The sequence below is a fragment of the Bicyclus anynana genome, chromosome 26 (assembly GCF_947172395.1).
Source record: "Bicyclus anynana chromosome 26, ilBicAnyn1.1, whole genome shotgun sequence".
NCBI lineage: Eukaryota > Metazoa > Arthropoda > Insecta > Lepidoptera > Nymphalidae > Bicyclus > Bicyclus anynana.
In genome coordinates this window covers 5048224-5072381 of record NC_069108.1, presented here as the reverse complement: position 1 = coordinate 5072381, position 24158 = coordinate 5048224, and the positions used below count along the sequence as shown (strand labels likewise).

General features: G+C 37.1%; 2 protein-coding genes across 3 annotated transcripts in view; both read left to right on the top strand.

The window, feature by feature from the left end:
• The window catches only part of LOC112053455 (phenoloxidase-activating factor 2-like), a 43735-nt gene extending 23758 nt beyond the window's left edge, over positions 1-19977 (top strand). Inside the window, exons 2-9 of one of the 2 annotated variants that reach the window (XM_052889828.1) lie at positions 8670-8794; positions 12039-12156; positions 12992-13201; positions 15523-15628; positions 16483-16588; positions 17049-17224; positions 17995-18159; positions 19163-19977. In XM_052889828.1, coding sequence (XP_052745788.1) covers positions 8692-8794; positions 12039-12156; positions 12992-13201; positions 15523-15628; positions 16483-16588; positions 17049-17224; positions 17995-18159; positions 19163-19309 — 1131 coding nt within the window. In that variant the 5' untranslated portion in view covers positions 8670-8691 and the 3' untranslated portion in view covers positions 19310-19977. Of the gene's footprint in view, positions 1-8650; positions 8795-12038; positions 12157-12991; positions 13202-15522; positions 15629-16482; positions 16589-17048; positions 17225-17994; positions 18160-19162 lie in introns of those variants that run through there. The other variant, XM_052889827.1, reaches the window with a different exon arrangement.
• Positions 1318-3718, top strand: LOC128199604 (piggyBac transposable element-derived protein 4-like). The gene is made up of 2 exons (XM_052889824.1): positions 1318-1565; positions 1792-3718. Exon 2 carries the CDS (start codon positions 1792-1794, stop codon positions 3619-3621), a length of 1830 nt encoding a protein of 609 aa, XP_052745784.1. The 5' UTR covers positions 1318-1565; the 3' UTR covers positions 3622-3718.
• Positions 19978-24158: the final 4181 nt, after the last annotated feature.

Below are 24158 nucleotides of genomic sequence, written 5' to 3'. Positions count from 1 at the left end.
CTACTCCACATCAACCCACCCTCGGAACAGCAACTTTTTCCACTAGGTTTCAAAACGAATCTTTCTCAACCATTGTACAGGTATGGTACCGTACTGGGCGGTATATTTTCGAGCAAAAAGAAACAATCAACCAACCCTTTTAACAATATTTGATATAGATCCATACGTGTTGCAACAAAATAATAATTCGGCAACACGTATGTATCTAACTTGTTCCACTAGATTTCAAAACAAAGCTTTCTCAAACAGGTCCGTACCGCACGGTATATTTTCGATCAGAAATAAACAACTAACCAATCATTTAAAACTACAAGTGATTTAGATACATACGCGTTGCAGCGTTACAAATTATAACACGACAACACGTATGTATCGAACTTGCAACTATAATCTGGTATATTTTCAATCAGAAGCCCATTTATTTTTTTAAACGACTGTTTTTTTGCGTGTACGAGTGACTAGTCCACCTCAACCCACCCTCGGAACAGCAACATTTTCCACTAGGTTTCAAAACAAAGCTTTCTCAACCATTGTATTAGACGGTGTATTTTCGATCAAAAGAAAACTACCAACCAGCCATTTTTAACCACAATTGATAGAGATCCATTCGTGTTGCAGCCAAATTATAATTCGGCAACACGTATGTATCTAACTTTTAAGTATAATCTGGAAACGACCAATTTTTTCCGTGTGAACCGCAACTTTTTTCCACTAGGTTTCAAAACAAAGCTTCCTCAAACAGGTCCGTACCGCACGGTATATTTTCGATCAGAAAGAAACAACCAAGCAACCAATAATTTTTAACCACAATTGATATAGATCCATATGTGTTGCAGCCAAACTGTAATACGGCAACACGTATGTATCTAACTTTTAACTATAATCTGGTATGTTTTCAATCAGAAGCCCAATTTTTTTGAACAGACTGTTTTTTTTATCCATCCTCGGAAGAAAAATTTTTTCCACTAGTTTTCAAAACAAAGCTTTCTCAACCATTGTACAGTTCCGTTCTCGACGGTATATTTTCGATCAAAAACCAACCAAACATTTTTAACCACAATTGATACCTACAGATAATATTCGACATATTTTTGACAAAATATTGAAATTTTTATTAAAATATAAAATATTAAGAACTAATGTAAATAATGGCTTTGGATATTGTTTTTATATTTTATTTATATGTAAGATTTAGTTTAATTTAATAATTTAATGTAAACTTAATACTGTAAATAAAAATTATATTTAATTAATGGAAATGCAAGCAAGCCTTTTACTATCACATTCGTGTGATATAATTATCATTATATGTATCTAACTTTTAACCGGTCTTTAACCCTAGATAACTAAACATTCGTCTACGCGACGACGCCCCTCTCCGAGAAAGTCAAGTGCACTTACTTCCCCGCGCCCCGCACCCACCACTCTTTGTTTACCTTCCTGATTGGTGCCAATAGTTCATCGAGTGACTCGGTTGCCGTCACACGATAATTAGGAGGTGACCTACGGCTATATCGTTGCCTGGTTGACGAAAGTTTAGTTACAACGTACGTTTTTTTGCAAAGGTACGTATGATTAGTTTTTGTTTTTTTTTTCTTATTTATACACAACTTACATGAAGTATTTCTTTAAGTTTTATTTCAATTGATGTATTTTACTATTAAATTATATATTATACTATTATAATTATATATAAGTGAAATGAACTACGAAAAGTTTATATTTTATGAAATCTTTTTTTGTTGTATCTGTTTATTTGATTATATGATTTGCAACTTTTCTTATTTTTAGATGGATTTGAGAAAACAAGAAGAGCAGATAAGTAAATGGCTCGAAGAAGAAGCGGAAGATGATGAAGAGGGTTCAAATGATACGGCCTCAGAGACAGAGGATAACGTGGAGGAAGAAATACATCTTAACACTTCCGATTCAGAATTCTCAAATGAATCTTCGGAACCTGAGGATGGCATCATACGACCAAGTAAGAGACAAAGAACTCAAATTATAGACTCTGATGACTCTTTGGGGGATATTTATGAAACAAATTCTCCTCAAACCTCAAACCAAGGTAACCAACGTGTTCTTCAATCAACTTCCCGATTCCTTTATGGAAAAAACCAACATAAATGGTCGTCTGTACCTAGATCAGCCACTACTCGTACTTTGAGACGGAATATCGTACATTTTATACCAGGTCCAAGAGGAGAAGCTAGGGAATTACAGGAACCAATAGATTTATTTCGGCTTTTCATAACTGATGATATGCTGCAACAAGTTGTGACATTTACCAATGCAGAGATTCTTACTCAAAGGAATAAATATAAACATGAATCTTATACCGTTTCATTGACTAGTTTGTCAGAAATAAAAGCTTTGCTCGGTTTGTTATTGAACGCCGCAGCTATGAAGAGCAATCATTTGCCAACTCGCATCCTGTTCAATACTCAAAGATCAGGCACAATTTTTAAAGCCTGTATGAGTGCAGAAAGATTCAATTTTCTCATAAAATGTCTGCGTTTTGACGAAAAGCAAACAAGAGATGACAGAAGAAAAGAGGACAAGTTCACACACATACGTGAACTGTGGCAAAATATGATTAATAACTTTCAAAAATGGTATACGCCTGGATCATATATTACTGTAGATGAACAACTGGTTGGCTTTCGTGGAAGATGCCCATTTAGAATATATATTCCTAATAAACCAAACAAATATGGGATAAAACTTGTAATGGCCGCAGATGTCAATAGTAAATATGTAATAAATGCAATTCCGTACCTGGGAAAAGGAACCGATACCCAAAAACAACCATTGGCTACATTCTTCATAAAAAACATAACAACTCCTTTACACGGCACCAATCGTAACATAACGATGGACAATTGGTTCACGTCTGTATCTTTGGCTGATGAGCTGTTACAGTCACCTTATAATTTGACTTTAGTGGGGACTTTGAGAAGTAACAAACGGGAAATTCCTGGAAAACTTAAAAATTCTAGGTCTCGTGCCATTGGAACTTCGATGTTTTGTTACGATGGCGATAAGACATTAGTTTCATATAAAGCTAAGTCAAACAAAGTGGTTTTTGTGCTGTCCACAATTCACGATCAACCAAATATTGAAGTGACGACAGGGAAACCGGAAATAATTCACTTTTATAACAGTACAAAGGGTGCCGTAGACACGGTTGATCAAATGTGCTCAAATATGTGTGTCAACCGAAAAACTAACAGATGGCCGTTATGCACTTTTTATAATATGTTAAATCTAGCTAGTATCAATGCCTACGCTATTTACATCTCAAACAACTTAAGAAATAAGAAGAAGCCGACACTACGACGCGATTTTGTCATGAAGATGGGAGATCAACTGATGGAGCCTTGGCTACGGGAGCGATTACAAACGGTGACTTTGAGGCGTGACATCAAGGTCATGATAAAAGATATTATTGGCGAGTCTTCAGAACCTGAAACTCCTGTTCATTCTGTGACCAATGTACGCAAAATATGTTATTTATGTCCATCGAAGGCTCGCAGGATGACAAAACATCGGTGCATGAGATGCAAAAATGCCATTTGTGGGTCGCACAATATTGACATGTGTAGTAGCTGCGCGGAATAGTGATTTATGGTTAAATGTCTTTCACATCAGTTCCTAATAAACCAAAGTTAAGTGCCATGTAACCATTTCCTGTTATTAATAAATACTTTTGATTTTTTTTACGTTTTTTATTGCGTAGTCTATCTGACGAAAGTTTAGTTACTGTGTATCTACAAATATAGTTTAGTTACCTAGGGTTAAAAAGACCGATTTTTTTAAAGACTTTTTCATCCATCCTCGGAACAACAACTTTTTCCACTAGTTTTCAAAACAAAGCTTTCTCAACCATTGTACACTGTACAGGTCCGTACTGGACATCAAAAGAACACAAACAACCAAACATTTTTAACCACAATTGATATAGATCTATACGTGTTGCAGCCAAATTACAATTCGGCAACACGTATGTATCTAACTTGTAACTATCATCTGGAAACGACCATTTTTTTTCCGTGTTAAACCATACCATCTCAACCCACCTTCAGAACCGCAACTTTTTTCCACTAGGTTTCAAAACAGAGCTTTCTCAACCATTTTAGAGGTCGTAACGGACCTGTACAATGGTTGAGAAAGCTTTGTTTTGACGGTATATTTTCGATCAAAAGGAAACAACCAATCAAGCATTTTTAACTACAATTTATATAGATACATACGCGTTGCAGCCAAATTATAACACGACAACACGTATGTATCTAACTTTTAACTATAGTCTGGTATATTTTCAATCAGAAGCGCGATTATTTTTTTTAAATGACTGTTTTTTTTTGCGTTTACGAGGGACTACTCCACCTCAACCCACCCTCGAAACAGCAACTTTTTCCACTAGGTTTCAAAACAAAGCTTTCTCAACCACTGTACAGTTCCGTACTGGACGGTATATTTTCGATCAAAAGGAAACAACCAACCAAACATTTTGAAATACAATTGATATAGATTCATACGTGTTGCAGCCAAATTACAATTCTGCAACACGTATGTATCTAACTTGTAACTATAATCTGGTATATTTTCAATCAAAAATAACAATTTTTTAAACTACTTTTTTTCGTGTTCGTTTCACTAGCCACATTTTCCACTAGATTTCAAAACAAAGCTGTATCAACCATTGTAAAGGCCCGTACTGGACGGTATATTATTGATCAAAAGGAAACAACCAACAAAAACATTTTTAACCACAATTAATACCTATAGATCCATTCGTGTTGCAGCCAAATTATAATACGACAACACGTATGTATCTAACTTTTTTTTTTTTAAAGACTTTTTTCGTGTTCGAGTGACCACTCCATCCTTGGAAAAACAACTTTTTCCACTAGTTTTCAAAACAAAGCTTTCTCAACCATTGTACACTGTACAGGTCCGTACTGGACATCAAAAGAACACAAACAACTAAACATTTTTAACCACAATTGATATAGATCTATACGTGTTGCAGCCAAATTACAATTCGGCAACACGTATGTATCTAACTTGTAACTATCATCTGGAAACGACCATTTTTTTTCCGTGTTAAACCATACCATCTCAACCCACCTTCAGAACCGCAACTTTTTTACACTAGGTTTTAAAACAGAGCTTTCTCAACCATTTTAGAGGTCGTAACGGACCTGTACAATGGTTGAGAAAGCTTTGTTTTGACGGTATATTTTCGATCAAAAGGAAACAACCAATCAAGCATTTTTAACTACAATTTATATAGATACATACGCGTTGCAGCCAAATTATAACACGAAAACACGTATGTATCTAACTTTTAACTATAGTCTGGTATATTTTCAATCAGAAGCCCGATAATTTTTTTTAAATGACTGTGAAGTTGATGTGGGGATAAAACTTTACTTAAAAAAACAATTATGTCTCGCATGTTTTGGTCTTTAACAATTGCTTCGCAATATGGTGTTCTTAAAATGCACTTAACTTTTGAGTTAAGTGCATTTTAAGAAATTAATTATCACGTGTCTCAAACGGTGAAGGAAAAACATCGTGAGGAAACCTGCATACCAGAGAATTTTCTCAATTCTCTGTGTGTGTGAAGGCTGCCAATCCGCATTGGGCCAGCGTGGTGGACTATTGGCCTAACCCCTCTCATTCTGAGAGGAGACTTGAGCTCAGCAGTGAGTCGAATATGGGTTAATAACGACGACCTAATTGTTTTAAGCTTATTAATAAAACTTATTTTCATTAATTTAAACCGATGCCTTGTAGCGAATGACGTCACAGTTTATGATTGGCGTTTGCGGTGGCGTGATAAAAATACAATTTTGTTTTATAAAAATATTTTTGTTTTATAAAAATATTTCAATTACGAGATTATTTTCACAAATAAAAATTTGATTAGAGTTTTTAGGCATCTAAACTGCCTATATGCAAAAAATCTTCTTAGTTTTAAACAGCAGGCGAGTAGCCTATTCAGCTATCAATTCACCTACCATAACTTAATCTGACGTGCTGGTTGAGTATTTCTGAAGTTGGTTTTTTTTTTGGTTGCCCTAAACGTACCCAATATTAAGGGCTTACACTTGGTGGAGGTACTCAACAACGTGCAAGGTATAGTTCCATATCTTCATCTGCCGCGCTCGAATAACTGCAAAAACCCCCTCTTCGTCTCCCCTACTATAAAGTTTTCGTCCATTGGTGATCGATACAAACCACTAGGTATTAGGTATTTTCTAATATATGATACATAGGATTTTACCATTTGGTTAATTTTTATTATTGGGATAAATAAATGAGGAAAATTTTTATTTTGATAAAAAATAGTTATCATACTCTGTATTGCTGTTTTTATTTGACATTTGACCCTACTATCACACTAGTGATGCGCGAGTATTTCACGGTGTATTCAAAAGATCGATTTATCGATAAATTAGAATTTACTCATCAGATTTGATTTTTTTTTTTTTTATTCTTTACAAGTTAGTTGAAGTCAAGGACTTCAATCTCACCTGATGGTAAGTGATGATGCAGTCTAAGATGGAAGCGGGCTAACTTGTTAGGAGGAGGATGAAAATCCACACCCCTTTCGGTTTCTACACGGCATCGTACCGGAACGCTAAATCGCTTGGCGGTACGTCTTAGCCGGTAGGGTGGTAACTAGCCACGGCCGAAGCCTCCCACCAGCCAATTTTATATATTTTTTTATATATTGATATATTTTTTATATATTCATATTTTTATCATCATCATCATCATCATCATCATCATCATCATCATCATCATCATCATATCAGCCGATGGACGTCCACTGCAGGACATAGGCCTTTTGTAAGGACTTTCAAACATCACGATACTGAGCCACCTGCATCCAGCGAATCCCTGCGACTCGCTTGATGTCGTCGGTCTACCTGGTGGGGGGTCGGCCAACACTGCGCTTACTAGTGCGGGGTTGTCATTCCAGCACTTTGGGACCCCAACGTCCATCGGCTCTTCGAACTATGTGCCCCGCCCATTGCCACTTCAGCTTCGCAACTCGTTGAGATATGTCGGTGACTTTGGTGCTTCTGCGGATCTCCTCATTTCTGATTCGATCACGCAGAGATACTCCTAACAAAGCTCGTTCCATCGCCCGCTGTGTGACTCTGAGCTTTTATGAGGACCATAGTTAGCAACCAAGTCTCGGAATCGCCGGACGTACCGCCAAGCGATTTAGCGTTCCGGTACGACGTCGTGTCTTCTAGTCAGAGTGCCTAGTGACGCCTCTGGTTAAAGCCATTCTTGTAAGAGATAGGAAGTTATCCACTATAACCCGGGAATGGGTCACTTAGGATCATTGATCGGGTGAGAGTGGATCGATTGGGGTAGACTGGATCTAATACAAGTAATGCATTGAAGTATTACTCATATATCTACTTATTTTATTATAAAATACAAAAAACAATAATAGGCTACTTGCCTTTTTTGTAAACAGCGTTTAAACTGAATTATGGAAGCTATATTTTATTTTGTCCCGTCAATAATAACCAGTAAAAAATTTAATATAAATGAAAAAATATCTACGTAAAATTTTTGCCACCGAAACACAACACATTAGCAAGTGACGTCATTCATACGAGTTTTGTTTTACAAAAATATTATAATTACGAGATTATTTTCACAAATAAAAATGTGATTAGAGTTTCTAGGCCTATGCCAATATGCAAAGAATCTTCTTGGTTTTGTACAGCAGGCGAGTAGCCTATTATTTACGAACTAAACCTAGGCTTGCCAGGTGTCCGGCTTTAGCCGGACATGTTTGGCTTTTTGCGGTCGCGTCCGGCCAAATATGTACGTGTTCGGCCTGTCCGGCATTTGTCAGGCTTTTTGTCAGAGTGGCGATTCTCAGTAACTTAATAACATTTCAAATTCGTAAAAGAGTTTTTTTTATTATAAATATGATGTCCATCTTTTAATAAATATCGAATATGCATATATCTGGCACACTCCATCTTCGATCTCATCCTCACTTTACATCACGTATAAATACTTTTTTCAACAGCCCAGCTGTAAAACAATAAGTTTGGCAATAAAAAAAACATGTCCGGCTTTCAGGGCAAAATGTCCGGCCTTATATAGTGCGAAGTCCGGCCTTTGCATTTTATGGCCTGGCAACCCTAACGAAACCAAACAGTCTTCAAAAAATTTAACAATTACCACATTGTTATGAATTTTCAAGTTAATAGTTCGAAGAGCCGATGGCCGTTGGGGTCCCAAGGTGCTGGAATGGCGACCCCGCACTAGAAAGCGCAGTGTTGGTCGACCCCCCACCAGGTGGACTGACGACATCAAGCGAGTCGCAGACATTCGCTGGATGCAGGCGGCTCAGTATCGTGATGTTTGGAAGTCCCTACAAAAGGCCTATGTCCTGCAGTGGACGTGCATCGGCTGATATGATGATGATGATGATGATGATGATGATGATGATATGAATTTTTATTTCATAACAATGTGGTAATTGTCATGAAATAAAAATTACCACATAGTTATGAAATTATATATTATTTTTCAGTCTAGTAGAACGATAAAGAACAATTTACGACCATTTAAAAAACGTGTCAAAAAGCCTATTAAAAACATGTTTTTTCCAATTCCAGGTTACACGTATTACCGATTTTGATGGCGTTGCTGGTGTCCTGTTCTGCTCAAAGAAGATTTACTGTAAACCCCCAGACCAATACTATCCCATGGAGGCAACAACCAATGCCACAACAAAAAACAGGTCAGAGATTAATAGAGCAAAGAACCAGCGTTGCCAGACGTGCCGATTTTAGCGGGTCGTCTCGCATTTTAAATCAATCAATCAATATTAATTTATTTCGTTAGGCTTATAGTCGAATAATGAGTTCTGCGATCTCTTTTGATGTTTCCTGTGATACCATTTTTATTGAATCAAAAATAGTGATGTGACAAAGTGAACGAACATGATTCACTCAATATGTTCTGAATCAAATTAGTAAATAATTTTAATAAATAGCAGTTACATCTGTTATTTATTAAGATATTTCTCAGTCTATGGCTTAATAATAACATAAAACCTATTTTGAGTCACATGATGAAAATAAAATTATTCTAAGACCTTATTTAATTTGACTAATAACTGAGACAAATAAAATTAAATGAATGCTTTTAATTAATAGATCACATTTTTCATGCTATGTTATTAATGACTAGCAACGCCTGTGACTTCGTCCGCGTAAGTAAGTTATTTACTTCAGTATTATTGTATTTCGGAATTATTAAAGAACAAATGAAAAAAAAAATACACAATAGCAAAGATTTTTTACTATCTCTAAAAAATTTACTTTTTATCTACTATCTCTATTTCTGTTCAAAATTCCTCTTTAAGAGTGATGATCTGAGGCACTATTTTTTACCTATACAGAACAGGACATCACTATGACAATAAATATGGTATCATTATTTTAAAAAGTGACATTAGCATCTGTCAAGTACAAGCACTTTTGAAACGTCAGGTATTAATATTAAAAGACAATGGTGACAATAATTAGTCGAAAACTGAAAATTTAAGGACATTTTATATGGAGTATAAGTCCCAATTTTATATGGAGGTTGGGCCTTTATTCCGAGTGTCAGCTAAGCAGAACAAATTATGTTTATCTTAAAAGAACATAAAATATAGGGCTTAAATCCCAAAATATCTTTTTTGGAACACGCATTTTTTTAAATTAATTAAATAGAATGTATTTTTTTCATTAGCTGACAACATTTTTTTTTGTGTACTGCTTCTATGTTTACGATTTAATGTTTCTTTTTTTTTATTCTTTACACGTTAGCCCTTGACTACAATCTCACCTGATGGTAAGTGATGATGCAGTCTAAGATGGATGGCTAACTTGTTAAGAGGAGGATGAAAATCCACAACCCTTTCGGTTTCTACACGGCATCGTACCGGAACGCTAAATCGCTTGGCGGTACGTCTTTGCCGGTAGGGTAGTAACTAGCCACGGCCGAAGCCTCCCACCAGCCAGACCTGGACAAATTAAGAAAATCTCAATCTGCCCAGCCGGGGATCGAACCCAGGATCTCCGTCTTGTAAATCCACCGCGGATACCACTGCGCCACGGAGGCCGTCAAAACTTGTGTCATATTGACATTTGACAATATTACATGACATTGACAGCTTACACCGGATATGAATTCAATTCCAGGTGTTTTTATTGGCTGTTTTGTACACTTACTGTATTATATGTTTAATTTGTAGACAACAAAAAATATTATCTAATTAATGCGGTTTCCAAAAAATCTGAAAATTATTTTCTCAACAGCAATTTGTATCTTCTATCCGTAAAATACTATCGACCTGCTTATAAATTATAAATAATAAAGGCCCATTTTGGGACATGTTCTTTACGAGGGTTCCAAACGCGCCTCGAACCGAGAAAGAGCTTATCGGCCCCGTGGCGCAGTGGGTAGTGACCCTGCTTTCTGCATCCACGGCCGTGGGTTCGATTCCCACAACTGGAAAATATTTGTGTGATGAGCATGGGTTTTTTCCAGTGTCTGTGTGTATTTATACATTATATAAGTATTTATATGTAGTATATAAATATAAATGTATATGAATATTATAATATCAACTATCTTAGTACCCATAACACAAGCTACTCTGTATGCTTACTTTGGGGCTAGATAGTGATGTGTATTGTTTAAGTATATTTATTTATAAAAAAAAAAATAGTACGACTTTTCTGTAAGCTTGTGTTTAATAAAAAATTTCACAAAAAATACAACTGACTTCAAAATCACAAAAATGTTTTTACTAAACTATAAAGTGAAAAATCATATGAGCTACCTTCTGATCAGTATGAAGGCGGTACCAAGTTAGTGCTGCGTTGATCAAAGCTGTTCCTGAAAATCCTAAATCTTTATGGTATATAAACTGCTTGATACATCACAAAATTGGTACCGCCTTCATACTGATCAGAAGGTACACATACACATAAAGGTAGCACATAAAGGTATACACATAAAGGTAAGGAAGGTACACATGATCAGAAGGTAGCACATACGATGTTATTTATCACTTTTTAGTTTACTTGAGTTGAGTTCATAAAATTTCACTCCCTCTTTATCCAGACGTACGATGAATGTCCAAAAAAAATGTAGAAGGTATGAAATTATGAGAACCAATGGGAAGTTTTCTAACTGTCCTCCGTTTTCATCACCAAACCCTTAATTCAGTCACAAACCATATGGGTGGAAAGTTCTCATCAATATAATTTATCAAGTCCATATTGTGAACCGTCGAGGAGTTCCCTGTCCATCGTCTTTATCAGCAGATTCCTAATACAGTCACAATCCATCTAAGTGGAATGTTCTTATCAATACAAATTAATCAAGCCCAAACAAAATGTAACTGCTGTTGATCGTTGACGAGTTCCACCGTCTATGTTTTGGCTCCATCATCAGACCAACCTTCATAAAATTCTAGTGGTTTAAAATACCTAATGAAAAAACTAACAAACGTACTAGCCGTCTATACGATTTTCGAAAGTTCCCCTCGATTTCTCAAAGATGCCATCATTGGATACCAACATGATAAAAATGGGACCACCCTGGAAGACAAACAAAAAAAAAGAATTTTCAAAATCGGTCCACAAATGACTGAAATATCGCTGGACATACATAAAAAAAAACATACATACAGCCGATCTTAGAACCTCCTCCTTTTTGGAAGTTGGTTAAAAATTATTCCCCTCTGTGTTCTCATTACCGTCGATTTCTGAATTCCTATAGAATACTAATTTCATTGTAATTTCTTTGTAATCCATAGGAATTAGGTAGAATCCATATTAGGTTAAAGGATTAGCTGTATATTAAATACATTAGAAAAAAAAAACAAAGTAAATCGACAATAATTTGAAATTTAAAATTTTCATGTTTTTTGCACGAAAATTGCGAATCAGCCTTAAAAAACTGTCATCATCCCTACCTCTGTGCAGGTACGTCAAATGGCGAGAGCTGCTTCACCACAGATCAGCAAGAAGGCGTATGTGTCAAATATACCATGTGTATGGACGAACCGCCAAAAATCGACGCCACCCGCGCCTTCGTATACAGGTAATAATCTATTATGTAAAAGTAGGTAAAAATTTATTAATTCCTAGCAGACGACCAAAACTTCGTCCGCCCTTCATTATAATTCAGCTCACTGCTAAGCTCGAGTCTCTTCTCAGAATGAGAGGGGTTAGGTTAGGTTTGGACTAACCCAGAGCGTGGTTAAAAAAAAGAATTTCATATCCAAAGACGTGTTTTGTAGAAGTAGTGAGGGACCTATTGCCATCCTTGTTCTTTTTACTATGTGTAATATAAGTAAGAGTGTGACACAAAAGGGGATAAATAACCAAAAGAAGGTGAAAAATAAAACACTACGCAATCGACCATATTTTGGTCGATACACATTGGGGTGAAACGCAAAGACCTTATACTTATAATTAATTAATCCAAGTGTAAGTAAGCAGATTCTAAAATAATATATTTTTACTCACAATAAATTAGGTAGATGTAAGTAGCATAGTTATGTAGCATCAATATTTATTAGTATACTTACACAATCGTTTTTCAAACAATTAGTACTATGTCCTGTTTTGTCATGGTCACCTAATTAGAAAAGGACACACAACCACGGAGAGCCCTCTCGCTCGGACCGTTTTCTTCGCCATGGTGCACAGTCTAGTTAGTAAGTATAAGGTCTTTGGTGAAACGTCATTGACCAAATTTTGGTCGGTTACACATTAGAGTGGAGTGGAGTCAATGTAAATAATTCATAACTATAACATTTTAATATAATTTATTAAACGGAACCCTACAACGCGCGTGGTGCGCGCACTGGACCGGTTTTTAGGGTTCCCTGAATGGGCTTTGCTATTTAAAACATTATTTTTTCTACGTTCAGGAGCCAAGACACAAGCCAATGCCCGTTCCTCCAGATCTGTTGTCCCCGTAACAGAATACGTACGACCCCAGTTGTGCCCCCCATCAACCCCACTACAGGCTGCGGGTACAGCAACATAGGCGCTGGAGTTTTCAGACAGACTGGCACCACCGCCAGTGGACGAGCTGACTTCGCAGAGTTCCCCTGGATGGTCGCTTTGTTGAAGAAAACGTAAGTCACTTGAAAGCTCAGACCAATTATTGTATAGGACCTGCCTCGCTAGACGTAACTTTTCTGTCAAAGTATATGATCAACGATCTAATGCGATTTAAAAAACTGTGTCTATAGAATTGATGTTTTATAGTTGTAATCGCGTTCGTCGGTTAAAGAGCTCCGTAAAAATACCTTTTTGTGTAATTGAATGGTGTAAAAAACGGGCAAAAACTTCTAGTTTAGTATAAGAAATGTATCAAATCTAAGCTAGTTTTCTTCAGAAAATGACAGACAATTTTGTTCGTGACTATGAGTGCGATACAGGTCCTTCTATAATTGGTCTGAGTTTAAAGGACATGCCCCAATTTTGTATGGAGCCTGGGCCTTTATTCCGAGTGTCAACTAAGCAGAACAAATTATTTTTATCTTAAAAGAACATAAAATAAAGGGCTTATAATTCAAAATAAAAAAAGTTTTGGATCCCGCATGCGGGTTCCAAAAATAATTATGAAAATTATTCTCTCGACAGCAATTTGTATCTTCTATCGTCATCAACCCATATTCGGCTCACTGCTGAGCTCGAGTCTCCTCTCAGAATGAGAGGGGTTAGGCCAATAGTCCACCACGCTGGCCCAATGCGGATTGGCAGACTTCACACACGCAGAGAATTAATATAATTCTCTGGTATGCCGGTTTCCTCACGATGTTTTCCTTCACCGATTGAGACACGTGATATTTAATTTCTTAAATGCACACAACTGAAAAGTTGGAGGTGCATGCCCCGGACCGGATCCGAACCCACACCCTCCGGAATCGGAGGCAGAGGTCATATCCACTGGGCTATCACGGCTCTTGTATCTTCTATGCGATCTAATTAATACGGGTTCCGAAAATTATGAAAATTATTCCCTCAACAGCAATTTGTATCTTCTATCCGTAAAAAATACTATCGACCTGCTTATAAATTATAAATAATAAAGGCCCATTTTGGGACATGTCCTTTAAATTTAATTAAATTGGTACTTAATTTCAAATACATTTTACATTCATTTTAAATTATATACATTTATTGGATATTTATTGACATTTAAATTTATTAGTTGCTTATGACTTATTTCTGTTATAATTTAATTTTTTTCTTTTTATTGTATGACTAGCGGACGCCCGCGATTTCGTCCGCGTGAAACTCGATGTAAACTACCCCTACCTACCCCTACCCCTACCCTACCCTACCCTACCCTACCCCTACCCCTACCCCTACCCTACCCGTACCCCTACCCTACCCTACCCCTACCCCTGCCCTACCCTACCCTACCATACCATACCCCTACAATATTTGTTTGTAGTATATGCTATGTATCAGAGATGGCGCTGTATGTGAAAAAAGATTTTCCCGCTTTTCTGTTGTTTTTTTTTCCTGAATTTTCTTTGCTATAAACCTCACGGAGCCCGAGACCTTTCCAACGAATGCAAAACCTTAGAAATCGGTTCGTGCGTTCTGGAGTTATAGCATCAGGAAGGAAAACCTGACTTATTTTTATATAGTAAAGAAGATTAATTTGTTTAATTTTATAATTTATTAGTATTCATTGTAATTATTTAACAATTCAATCAATAGGACACTTGACGTAAATGTAATTTGTAGTTTTAAGTGTAGGTAGTTTAATTTTTAAGTTTAACTGGACAACAAATAACAATGCTGTATATCATCATTATGAACCTATATTCGGCTCACTGCTGAGCTCGAGTCTCCTCTTAGAATGAGAGGGGTTAGGCCAATAGTTCACCACGCTGGCCCAATGCGGATTGGCAGACTTCACACACGCAGAGAATTAAGAAAATTCTCTGGTATGCAGGTTTTTTCACGATGTTTTCCTTCACCGTATGAGACACGTGATATTTAATTTCTTAAAATGCACACAACTGAAAAGTTGGAGGTGCAAGCCCCGGACCGGATGCGAACCCACACCCTCCAAAATCTGAGGCAGAGGTCATATCCACTGGGCTATCACGGCCTACATGCTGTATATACTTTTAAAAGATGGCTTCGTTTAGCACTAGAACTTTTTAAGTTTACCTATGTGAAGATTATTTAATTTAATTTACAGTAATGGTGGTAATTATAGTCGAAAACAAAAAAACAAAGTTATCAATTTAAGTAATTGTAAAATTATGAAAAAAGTTTGTATATGTGGATGTCAAGGAGGTTTTTTTTTTAATTTTTTTTTATGAGTTTCACCGGCTTCACCGCTGCTTGTAAAGACTCATTCTGGATCATCTTTATTCTGTGGCTGATACAATGATAATGATGGCGTATAACTTGGTATTGTGGTTCACAGCGATGGTGTCTGGAACGACAAGGACTACATAGGAGGAGGGACCCTCATAAGCCCGTCTGTCGTCCTAACCGCCGCACACAAGGTTGACTCGTTAAGGCCAAATCAGGTATGTTTGTCATTCCAATGTTGGTTTTGTTTCTTTATTTGGGACTAGCGGACGCCCTTCGTCTGCGAGGAGTTTAGTTTTTCACAAATCCCTCGGGAACCATGAATTTCTCCGGGACAAAAAGTAGCCTATGTGTTAATCCAGGCAGCTAGTTTATTATATATATATATATATATACCAAATTTCAGGTAATTGGTTCAGTAGTCGAGGCGTAAAAGACTAAAATACCATACACAGTAGGATCAGTAGGACTAGCAGATTCTGCATGGTTTTACCCGCGTGGTCCCCGTTCCAGTAGGAAAACGGGGATATAATATCATCGGGGATATAATCTGTAGAGATGTATTGATTGAAGTTAATTTGTTAGTAAAATTAGGCAAACTTATGCGTGTCAAGGAATTTAATGAAACGAAATCGAGGAACTTAAAGCACTGTTTATTTGATATTAGTTTATTTTATAATTTCCAACAATTCGACGCATGTTTTTTTTATTTAGTTTTTTTTTTGGTTTTGTCATTACTTAAGAGAAATATTTTTAACAAAAATGTTTAACCGACTTCCAAATCGCAAAAATAAACTAAACAGCGAAAAATAACATCGTATGTACCTTCTGATCACTTTGAAGGCGGTGCCAACACAGTGATGCATTAACTCAAACCGTTAAAATCGTAAAATTTTAGGATTTTCAGACGATTTTTTTCCCGTAGTTCTTTCAGAAAGAAATACACCGCTGGTTTGGCACTCTCTTCAAAGTGATTAGCTGTTATTTTTTGCTTTTTATTTTTGTGATTTTGAAGTCCGTTGAACTTTTTTATTGAAAAGATTTTTTGATTTATTGAAGACGCTGTCCACAGCTCAAGTGCCGCGCCGGTGAGTGGGAGACGCAGAATGAGAACGAATACCTTCCATACCAGGAACGTGACGTCGACAGAATCAACACACATCTAGAGTTTGCGAGACGTAAGTCATTGCATTTTTGATGATGATGATGATGATGATGATGATGATGATGATGATGATGATGATGATGATGATGATGATGATGATGATGTTGATGACGATGACGATGACGATGACGATGACGATGACGATGACGATGACGATGACGATGACGATGACGATGACGACGACGATGACGACGACGATGACGACGACGACGACGACGACGACGACGACGACGACGACGACGACGACGGTGACGGTGACGGTGACGGTGACGATGACGGTGACGGTGACGATGACGGTGACGGTGACGGTGACGGTGACGGTGACGGTGACGGTGACGATGACGGTGACGATCACGATCACGATCACGATCACGATGATGATGACGATGATGACGATGATGATGATGATGATGATGATGATGATGATGATGATGATGATGATGATGATGATGTAAATGATGTTAATGTTTTAGTGGACGCCCACTACGATGCCGCGCTGCTGTTCCTGGTGACGCCGTTCACAATCCAGGGGCACATCAATTTGGCGTGTCTCGCGCCCACTCTCCCTCCCCCCGGGACTGTTTGCTACGGCATGGGGTGGGGCAAGGACTTCACCAACTCCCAATACAACGCCCATGTGCTGAAGAAGGTAGTTGAACAAAACTAACCCTCACATTTCTATCATAAAAACTCTTTGCTAAGATTTTAAATAGTACCGTTCGTTTTTAGACGGATGATAAAAGTTTAATATTATATTACGGCACATGTGCGTAATGAGATACATTACGATATTGAAATTGGTGAAATAAGCGATACTTTACTAGCAAATGTGTTATTTAAACTAATAATAAAGAATATTACTTACATACATACATACAAGAAATACACGCTAAAAACATAACATAACATACACTCGGGTAAAAACTACAAAAAAAAAAACAAAAATGTAACATGTTTTTATTATTGTAACAAAAATGTATTATGCTTTTATTATTGTAACAAAAATATAAAATGTTTTTATTATTGTAACACAAATGTATTATGCTTTTGTTATTGTAACTAAAATGTAAAATGTTTTTATTATTGTAACAAAAATGTAAAATGTTTTTATTATCGTAACAAAAATGTAAAATGTTTTTATTATTGTAACAAAAATGTAAAATGTTTTTGTTATTGTAACAAAAATTATTATGCTTTTATTATTGTAACTAAAATGTAAAATGTTTTTATTATTGTAACAAAAATGTAAAATGTTTATGTTATTGTACCAAAAATGTAAAATGTTTTTATTATTGTAACAAAAATGTAAAATGTTTTTATTATTGTAACAAAAATATAAAATGTTTTTATTATTGTAACAAAAATGTATGTATGCTTTTATTATTGTAACAAAAATGTAAAATGTTTTTATTATTCCAGATACCCTTACCCCTAGTCGACAAAGCGGATTGTGAAAGGATGCTGCGCAAAACGATTCTGGGACCACAATATACCGTGCACAGGACCCTGACCTGCGCAGGAGGATATGCCGACGTAGACACTTGCATGGGTGACGGTGGGGCGCCTCTTGTCTGTCCTATCGGGGTAAGTTCCACCTCTAACTCATCTATACAGTGGTGTGCCTTAGAGTACCACGGCCCAGATATGACCTCTGCCTCCGATTCCTTTTTTTTTTTTTATTCTTTACAAGTTCCGGAAGGGGTAGGTCCAGGGCATGCATCTTTTTTTTTATTCTTTACAAGTTAGCCCTTGACTACAATCTCACCTGATGGTAAGCGATAATGTAGTCTAAGATGGAAGCGGGCTAACTTGTTAGGAGGAGGATGAAAATCCACACAACTTTTCGATTTCTACACGACATCCGGAACGCTAAATCGCTTGGCGGTACGTCTTTGTCGGTAGGGTGGTAAAACACGGCCGAAGCCTCCCACCAGCCAGACCTGGACCAATTAAGAAAATCTCGATCGGCCCTTCCGGGGATCGAACTCAGGACCTCCGTTTTGTAAATCCACCGCACATACCACTGCGCTACGGAGGCCGTCAAGGCAGATAGAGCGTAACATGAAATACTTATACCACCACAAATCCTACTTCCTACTAATATTATAAACGCGAATGTTTGAAAGGATGTACGTTTGGATGTTTGTTACTCTTTAACGCCGTAATTACTGAACCGATTTGGCTGACATATAAAACGAAGATCGATAATACCGTGCATAAACACATGGGTTTTTTTTCAACCCGGAAAAATCAACGGGTTTCGCGAGATTTGTGAAAAACTAAATTTCATGCGGACGAAGTTGGGGTTGTCCGCTAGTTAAAGAATAAAAGACAGATAGAGCGTGCGGTACACGGCAAAATACAGCCATTCAAAATACAAATACAAAAATTAAATTATAAATAAATTATTAATTCAAATACATTCTCGAGTCAGTACGACACGAAGCGTCGCATCAGTAATTTTCAATATTATTCAAGAATAATGGCGTCTTATGTTTTTAAATGTATTAAAAACTGTTCACAAAAACTAAAAAAAAAGTGCATCTTTAATCTGTGATGGCATACATAAGTATATCGTTGTCCTCAGGACCCAAGTGAGACGCGCTACATGGTGGTGGGTATGACGGCATACGGGCTCGACAGGTGTGGTATAGACGGCGTGCCCGGCGTCTACGTCAACGTGCCAAAACTGTACCGCTGGATCACGTCGCAGGTGGACGTCGCGCAAATCTAGACCCACGAACAACATCATGACATGAAGCGTTGGACGTCTTCGCCGCAACAGCCTTTGGAATAATTTCCGATACTTTATTGTTTGTCCTATAAATTTTATACAAATAAATATGTCGCTAACGCATTGAAACTGAGGCGAACAAAATTTATTTATTTATTTCATATTTTATACCCAATTGTTCAACGGCCTTCGGCGGGGATTTGTGATAGGGTCTCCGAGGGTTCCCAACTTAGGGGATTTCCCCCCAGATTTAGGGGGCAAATGAGTGAAATGGGATTTTTTTAGGCGTCTGAAATTTTCAGGGATTTTTTGACTCTTTAATATTTTTAAATTGATGACAAATTTATTATTTTCTTGACCTAGCGACTTATAACGACATATAATACGTTATTCTACAACCACTCTGAGGCAACTGGCGGTAATTTTCATCGAATAAAAAAAATTGTTAAATTTATTCATTGTCACATGTATGATTTCAAAAAATCTGAATCTTCAGATAAAGACGTAGTATTTTGTTTGTATTAAATATAGACTTTTGAAATATATTACAGCATATTATTTCTAAATTATTATGAATTTATATTTTTTAGGGGGTCAACTCAATAATTAAGGCGATTTTAGGGGTTTTTGACACAAACTTTAGGGATAAATATTTTGAAGAGTTGGTAACACTGGTCTCCGACCATGGCTTCAGCTGAGCATTATGGCCGCGCATTCAGTTGTACACCGGCCTTCGGCCAGGGGTTTGTAGGTAGGTAGGGCCTATGACCATGGCTTCGGCTAGGCACTTTACCCAAGCAAATAAAACGTTCAGTTGCAAACTGGCCTGGCATAAAACATGCGAAAATATAAATAGACGCAGCGAAGGAGTTGAAATTGTACATCGATTTTTACGCGGATGAAGTCATCTGCTAAGGATCAAGGATAGATTAATAATTCCGTCTATCCATATAACACATGGATAGTTGGAATTATTTGAATTCATCATCATAATCATATCAGCCGATGGACGTCCACTGCAGGACACAGGCCTTTTGTAGGGACTTCCAAACATCACGATACTGAGCCGCCTACTGTCGTCACTCCACCTGGTGAGGGGTCGACCCTGGGCTTACTAACTTAACATAGCTCGTTCCATTGCCCGCTGTGTGACTGTGTCTTTTTTTTTGTGTTATAAATAAATATACTTAAACAATACACATCCCTATCTAGCCCCAAAGTAAGCATACAGAGTAGCTTGTGTTATGGGTGCTAAGATAGTTGATATTATAATATTGATATACAATTATATACTACATATAAATACTTATATAATGTATAAATACACACAGACACTGGAAAACACCCATGCTCATCACACAAATATTTTCCAGTTGTGGGAATCGAACCCACGGCCGTGGATGCAGAAAGCAGGGTCACTACCCACTGCGCCACGCGGCCGTCTCTTCCTCTGAGTATTTGAATTACTTTGTATGAAAAAATAAAAAAAAATTTTTTTAGTTAAAAAAAATTTAATATGCAGTTCGGCTCCTACAAGTAGACTTGTGACCTTGTAAATAAATAAACTTATTTATTTATTTATTTACATGAAATATGCCCAGAGAATTACAGTTTCCCAATTCGCTTCCCGAGCATAAATAGTATCTAACTTCAACAATCAACAGTGTTTGAGTGAACTCACAAAGGCTGCCCAGTGGGCTATTTGTTATAGTACCTAGGTAAAATAAGTTTTTTTGATTTTTTATTGTTTTAGTGTTGTGTTACTTGTAAATTGTGTATGGCTATACTAGCGAATTGGGGATGACCTGTAATGCTAGTGTAACTTTGTAAATAAATAAATAAAAATCTAATATATAAATTCTCTCACAGTTTTCGTTGCCATACTCCTCCGAAACGGCTTGACCGATTTTGACGAAATTGTTTGTGCTTATCCGGTATCTATGAGAATAGGCCAACATCTATTTTTCAAAACCCTAAATCCTAGGGGTAAAAGTAGGGTATGTTAGAAAATTAAATAAGAAGACATTTGTATTAACGGATATGCTACATTATATGTTACAATCTGGTTATAACTGTAGTGTTGTCAATATACGTAGGTACCATGACGTATAATGACGAGTAATTCTTTGTTCTTAAAATTAAACTAAAATATACGAAACTAAACTAAAATAAATAAATAGATTTAAAAACGTATATTGACATAATTCATAAATGAAGTTATGTCAATATCCGTATAGATAAAAGATTGATGTTTGACTATATTTTGTTCTTGTTGTTTATTCCGTTGGAAAGGTATAAAAACGTGGCTTCATGGATGAGGCGGGCTCAGTTTTTGTGATTATAATCGAAGAGTTGTGTTATTAAAGTGGTGTGTTTGTGAACCTCGAGTTTCTTTTCTCTCCACCCCTAATATCAGAAGTGGGATATGCTGAACGCTGTAAATTGACCGCAGGTGACATCTGGTTTTTATATTTGTATATTTGTGAAATGGCTTTCATTTAATTTTTTTTTTTAAATTCGTGACTTATTTATTATTTACGTTAGAATACAATTTCTGGGAGTGGTTTACCAACAAAAGTGTTGTTAGTTTAACGATTTGGTTTTTATACTTACCCACACCTTTTTATAAATGTGTCTCTTATCTTATTATAAATGTGTACTTAATAATATTGGATTAAATCTGTTACGCTTGATAATTAATTTTTGTAATCGTAATTAATAATCAACAAAACAGTATGATCTGAAATGATTCTTTATTCGATGAATACTTTTTCTGCCCTCCACATTTTCTATTTTTAGCTTTAAAAATTGAGGCACTCGGTAAACCAAACAAAGTTGGACTAACAACTCAACGCGCAAGCGAGGATGTAGCTCCGTCCAGCCGGGCGCTCTGCTGGCGCCGCAGCCGAGAGCTCAACAGGAGCCTAGCCGGCGTCGCAGCCGGCGTCGCAGCCGGCGTCGCAGCCGGCGTCGTAGCCGGGCTTTCAGCCGGCGTCCAGCCGGCGACACAGCCAGGCGTTCGGCCGGCGTCGAAGCCGGGCGTTCGGCCGGCGTCGAAGCCGGGCGTTCGGCCGGCGTCGAAGCCGGGCGTTCGGCCGGCGTCGAAGACGGGCGTTCAGCCGGCGTCGAAGCCGGGCGTTCAGCCGGGCGTTCAGCCGGGCGTTCAGCCGGCGTCCCAGCTGGCATCGCAGCCGGGCGTTCAGCCGTCGTCGAAGCCGGGCGTTCAGCCGGCATCGCAGCCGGGCGTTCAGCCGGCGTCCCAGCCGGCGACACAGTCGGGCGTTCAGCCGGCGTCGCAGCCGGGAGTTCAGCCGGCGTCGCAGCCGGGAGTTCAGCCGGCGTCCCAGCCGGCGTCGCAGCCGGCGACACAGCCGGGCGTTCAGCCGGCGTCCCAGCTGGCATCACAGCCGGGCGGGCAGCCGGCATCAAACAGCATCGCAGCCAGGCGCCCAGCCAAAGTTGCAGCCGGTTAATCAAAAGAAATGCAACTACGAGCCAGACAGCCATAGCGAAGAACGACGCGGCAAGTGTTAATATTTACATTACATTATGACAAAATATTATGATGGAATTTGATCCAACAAATAAGTCGTAAAATCGAAATGCGGATATATATAAAGTAAATGAGTGTGCTAATATACAGGGTCACTGGAAACTTATAGCGACCCCTTTAAGGGACGATAGTAGAAATCATTAGCTATCAAATTGAATTAGATTATATGGAGCTTTTATGGGGTTTTTATTGCATCATTCGGTGCAACATTTCATTCTAATTGAACAAGGCGTATCCACTTTTCTCTTGTAATTATTTAATTTGGCAATCGTAAAATGAGAATATGTTTGTAAAGTATTGAACTGTAAACCATTAATTTAATTACCTGCTTGTATCAAAAAATACCATACGAAATACGCAAAATGTCGTAAATATATCAAAGCAACTGACAGTCGAAGAAATTAAATACTCTAAATATTATTATAATCACTGCTGGATATTTTGACCTTACAAGTTGTAATGCCATATTGTTAATATATATTTTACACATCAAAAACGCATCTAAGTTTATTTCCTTTTCATCGAGGTTTTATATAAATGTTTTTTTATGAAATAAAATACAATGTAAGGAAAACTCAGTATAGAAATATATTCTTAATACGGCCCTGGTTCTTTGAATAAATTGATATTTATAGCGAAATTTTATTTTTTTTGTTGATGTCGTCGTCCTAATCCTAATTTTTATTCAAACGAAAAAAAAAAAGAAAACTTAATAGCTCATACAATTTGTCATTTTATGATTCTATGACCAATACTAATCTAAATTAAAATTACTGTGACTAATAAAATAAAATAATATTAAAGTCAAATTTAGTGCAATGTCAAATATTCATTACCAATAATATGTTAAAATGCGTTCAAATTATGAACATATCAACTGTTAAATATGTAAGAATAATTATCAAAAGTATCCATAAGCATTTTAGAAACCATATTCAAAACTATTCATATTGTCAATCTTATAGATATCTGGTAGTTTGTTATATATTGAAATTGCACTACAATGTACACTCTTAGCGAACATATCGAGCCTTTTTGGTGGCATTATTAGCTTATCTTTTCTTCTGCGCCTGGCATCACTTAACTCATTGTAAGTTTTAAAATATTTAGAACATTTTTTTAACTACTAAATTTAATAAAGGTAGAGGAAGAACTTTGAACCTTTTTAACAAAGGTCTACATGAGTCAGGCGTATGCAAGCCACATAAGGTCCTCAAATAAGCCTGTTGCTTAACGGACATAGTGTTTATAAGTACGAAGTTTCCCCATAGGACGATTCCATACCTTAGTAATGAA

Excerpts from the sequence above, each read along its gene's own strand:
- LOC128199604 (XM_052889824.1), top strand. The coding sequence starts at position 1,792 with ATGGATTTGAGAAAACAAGAAGAGCAGATAAGTAAATGGCTCGAAGAA.